A 4,356-nucleotide genomic window follows, 5' to 3' on the forward strand; every position below is an offset into this window, starting at 1 on the left:
TCACAGACGGCTACAGAGACCGTAAACTATTATCCAGAAACATATAAACATACAACACAGACCACTTAGCCAGATCTAAAATAAACTGGCTTCTTGTAGCTACCCTGTAAACACTACAGCCCTTCTTCCATCCAAAAATGACCCTAATCTCACATGAAAACAGTTATTGTAGGGGAATCAGAAACCCAGCTTTGTGGCCAAAAGTAAAAACCAAAGGAAAAGTAGCAATTCAGTGGTTAGCTGGTGAAAGCGGGAAACCTGGTGCCCTTCACTGCGCTGCTTTGCTCTTCTTACTCTTGCTCTTTTTGTCCCTCTTCTTCAGCCCATCCATGTTAGCTCTCAGTAGGTTTGAATAAGCCATCTGAAACTTATTCACTTCTTTGGAGCTCACCACAGTGCTGATCTTCTTTTCCCCATCAGGAGCTCTTAACAGACACTTGTTATCCGAGGGCTCAAAGCCCTCCACAGAACCCTTCCTTGGAATGGGTTTAGTTTGACCATCATACTTCTTCAGGGTGATGAACATGCTGCCTGACAACCAGCACTTCTGGAGAAACCTGGTCAGCTCCTTCAGGAACTGCTCACTCTTCAGCAGCAACATGCTGGCGCTGCTGGCTCTGCTCCATCAGCATAAGCCTTTATGGTTTCCTTTGCTGTGCAAAAACTTTTGAGTTTAATTAGGTCCCATTTGTTTATTTTTGTTTTCATTTCCATTGTTCTGGGAGGTGGATTGAAAAAGATACTGCTGCGGTTTATGTCAGAGAGTGTTCTACCTATGTTTTCCTCTAGGAGTTTTATAGTGTCCAGTCTCACATTTAGGTCTTTAATCCATTTTGAGCTTATTTTTATATATGGTGTTAAAGAATGATCTAATTTCATTTTTTTACATATAGCTGTCCAGTTTTCCCAGCACCATTTGTTGAAGAGACTCTTTCCTCCATTGTGTAGTCTTGCCTCCTTTGTCATAGATTAATTGACCATAGGTGCATGGGTTTATTTCTGGGCTTTCTATCCTATTCCATTGATCTATATTTCTATTTTTGTGCCAGTACCATACTGTTTTGATGACTATAGCTTTGTAGTATAGTCTGAAGTCAGGGACCCTGATTCCTCCAGCTCCTTTTTTCTTTCTCAAGATTGCTTTGGTTATTCAGGGTCTTTTGTGCCTCCATACAAATTTTAAGACTTTTTGTACCAGTTCTGTGAAAAATGCCATTGGTAGTTTGATAGGGATTGCATTGAATCTGTAGATTGCCTTGGGTAGTATAGTCATTTTGACAATATTGATTCTCCCAATCCACGAACATGGTATATCTTTCCATTTGTTTGTGTCTTCTTTGATTTCTTTCATCAGCATCTTATAGTTTTTTAAAGTACAGGTTTTGTCTCCTTAGATAGGTTTATTCTTAGGCATTTTATTCTTTTTGTTGCAATGGTAAATGGGATTGTTTCCTTAATTTCTCCTTCTGATCTTTCATTGTTAGTGTATAGAAATGCAACAGATTTCTTTGTATTAATTTTGTAACCTGCAACTTTACCAAATTCATTGATGAGCTGTAGTAGTTTTCTGGTAGTGTCTGTAGGATTTTCTATGTATAGTATCATGTCATCTGCAAACAGTGACAGTTTAACTTCTTCTTTTCTAATTGGGATTCCTTTTATTTCTTTTTCTTCTCTGATTGCTGTAGCTAGGACTTCAGAACTACGTTGAAAGTGGCGAGAGTGGGTGAACATCTTGTCTTGTTCCTGATCTTAGAGGAAACGTTTTCAGTTTTCACCATTGAGTATGCTGTTAGCTGTAGGTTTGTTGTATATAGCCTTTATTATGTTGAGGTATGTTTCCTCTATGCCCACTTTCTGGAGAGTTTTTATCATAAATGGGTGCTGATGAGCTTTTTCTGCATCTATTGAGATGATCATATGGTTTTTATTCTTCAGTTTGTTGATGTGGTGTATCACACTGATTGACTTGCTGATACTGAAAAATCATTGCATCCCTGGGATAAATTCCACTTGATCATGGTGTATGATCCTTTTAATGTATTGTTGGGTTTGGATTGCTAGTATTTTGTTGAGGATTTTTGCATCTAAGTTCATCAGTGATATTGGCCTGTAGTTTTCGTTTGTTTGTGGTATTTTTGTCTGGATTTGGTATCAGGGTTATGGTGGCCTCATAGAATGGGTTTGGGAGTTTTCCTTCCTCTGCAATTTTTTGGAACAGTTTCAGAAGGATAGGTGTTAGCTCTTCTCTAAATGTTTGATAGAATTTGCCTATGAAACCATCAGGTCCTGGGCTTTTGTTTGTTGGAAGATTTTTAATCACAGTTTCAGTTTCAGTGCTTGTGATTGGTCTGTTCATATATTCTATTTCGTCCTGGTTCAGTCTTTGGAGACTGTACCTTTCTAAGAATTTGTCCATTTCTTCCAAGTTGTCCATTTTATTGGCATATAGTTGCTTGTAGTAGTCTCTTATGATCTTTTGTATTTCTGCAGTGTCAGCTGTAACTTCTCCTTTTTCATTTCCAATTTTATTAATTTGAGTCCTTTCCCTTTCTTGATGAGTCTGGATAAAGGTTTTCTTTTGGCTGAATTGGTTCCTCATTGCTGTGTGCGGGCTTTCTCTAGTTGTGGTGAGCAGGGGCTACTCTTTGTTGCAGTGCGTGGGCTTCTCATTGCAGTGGCTTCTCTTATTGCGGAGCACGGGCTCTAGGCGCACAGGGCTTCAGTAGTTGTGGCTTGTGGGCTCTAGAGCTCTAGCTCAGTAGTTGTGGTGCATGGGCTTAGATGCTCCATGGCATGTGGGATCTTCCCGGACCAGGACTCGAACCTGTGTCCCCTGCATTAGCAGGCGGATTCTTTTTTTTTTTTTTTGCGATATACGGGCCTCTCCCGTTGCAGAGCACAGGCTCTGGACGCGCAGGCTCAGCGGCCATGGCTCACGGGCCTAGCTGCTCTGCGGCATGTGGGATCTTCCCAGACCAGGGCACGAACCCGTGTCCCCTGCATCAGCAGGCAGACTCTCAACCCCTGCACCACCAGGGAAGCCCGGCAGGCAGATTCTTAATCACTGTGCCACCAGGGAAGTCCATGGCTTAAGGTTTATCAGTTTTGTTTATCTTTTCAAAGAAACATCTTCTAGTTTCATTGATCTTTGTTATTGTTTTCTTTGTCTCTATTTATTTCTGCTCTGATCTTTATGATTTCTTTCCTTCTACTAACTTTGAGTTTTGTTTGTTCTTCTTTCTCTAGTGGCTTTAGGTGTAAGGTTAGGTTGTTTATTTGAGACTTCTCTTGTTTCCTGAGGTAAGATTTTATTACTATAAACTTGCCTCTTAGAACTGCTTTTGCTGCATCCCATAGGTTTTGGATCATTGTGCTTTCATTTTCATTTGTCTCTAGGTATTTTTCTGATTTCCTCTTTGATTTCTTCAGTGATGCATTGGTTGTTTAATAGCATATTGCTTATCCTCCACGTATTCATTTTTTTATAGTTTTTTTCTTGCAGTTTATTTCTTTTTTAAAAAAAATTATTATTTATTTATTTTTAGCTGCATTGGGTCTTCGTTGCTGTGCGCAGACTTTCTCTAGTTGTGGCAAGTGGGGACTGCTCTTCATTGTGGTGTGCGGTCTTCTCATTGTGGTGGCTTCTCTTGTTGCAGAGCCTGGGCTCTTGACACATGGGCTTTAGTAGTTGTGGCTCGTAGGCTCAGTAGTTGCGGCTCATGGGCTCTAGAGCGCAGGCTCAGTAGTTGTGGCACAAGGGCTTAGTTGCTCCATGATATGTGAGATCTTCCTGGACCAGGGGTTGAACCCATGTCCCCTGCATTGGCAGGCATATTCTTAACCAGTGCACCACCCGGGAAGTCCCTTGTGTAGTTTATTTCTAATCTCATAGTGTTGTGATCAGAAAAGATGCTTGATATCATTTCAATTTTCTTACATTTACCAAGGCTCGCCTTGTGGCCCAGGATGTGGTCAATTCTGGAGAATGTGCCCTGTGCACTTGAGAAGAATGTGTATTCTGCTACTTTTGGATGGAATGCTTTATAAATGTCAGTTAAGTTTAGCTGGTCTAATGTGTCATTTAAGACGTGTTACCTTATTGATTTTCTGTCTGGATGATCTGTCCATTGATGAAAGTGGGGTTTTAAAGTCCCCCACTATTATTATGTTACTGTCTATTTTTCCCTTTATGGCTGTTAGTATTTGCCTTATATATTGAGGTGCTCCTATGTTGGGTGCACCCATATATCTTCTTCTTGGATCGATCCCTTGATCATTATGTAGTGTCTTTCATTGTCTCTTATAACAGTCTTTATTTTAAGGTCTATTTTGTCTGATATGAGTATTGCTACT

The 4,356-nt window shown here is 40.3% G+C and overlaps 1 protein-coding gene across 1 annotated transcript; it reads right to left on the reverse strand.

The window, feature by feature from the left end:
- Positions 1-255: 255 nt before the first annotated feature.
- On the reverse strand, positions 256-615 carry LOC309977771 (signal recognition particle 14 kDa protein-like). Its single transcript, XM_082864080.1, has one exon. It carries the CDS (start codon positions 599-601, stop codon positions 269-271), a length of 333 nt encoding a protein of 110 aa, XP_082720206.1. The 5' UTR covers positions 602-615; the 3' UTR covers positions 256-268.
- Positions 616-4,356: the final 3,741 nt, after the last annotated feature.

This window comes from Leucopleurus acutus (genome assembly GCF_964270905.1).
Source record: "Leucopleurus acutus genome assembly, chromosome: X".
Taxonomy (NCBI): Eukaryota; Metazoa; Chordata; class Mammalia; order Artiodactyla; family Delphinidae; genus Leucopleurus; species Leucopleurus acutus.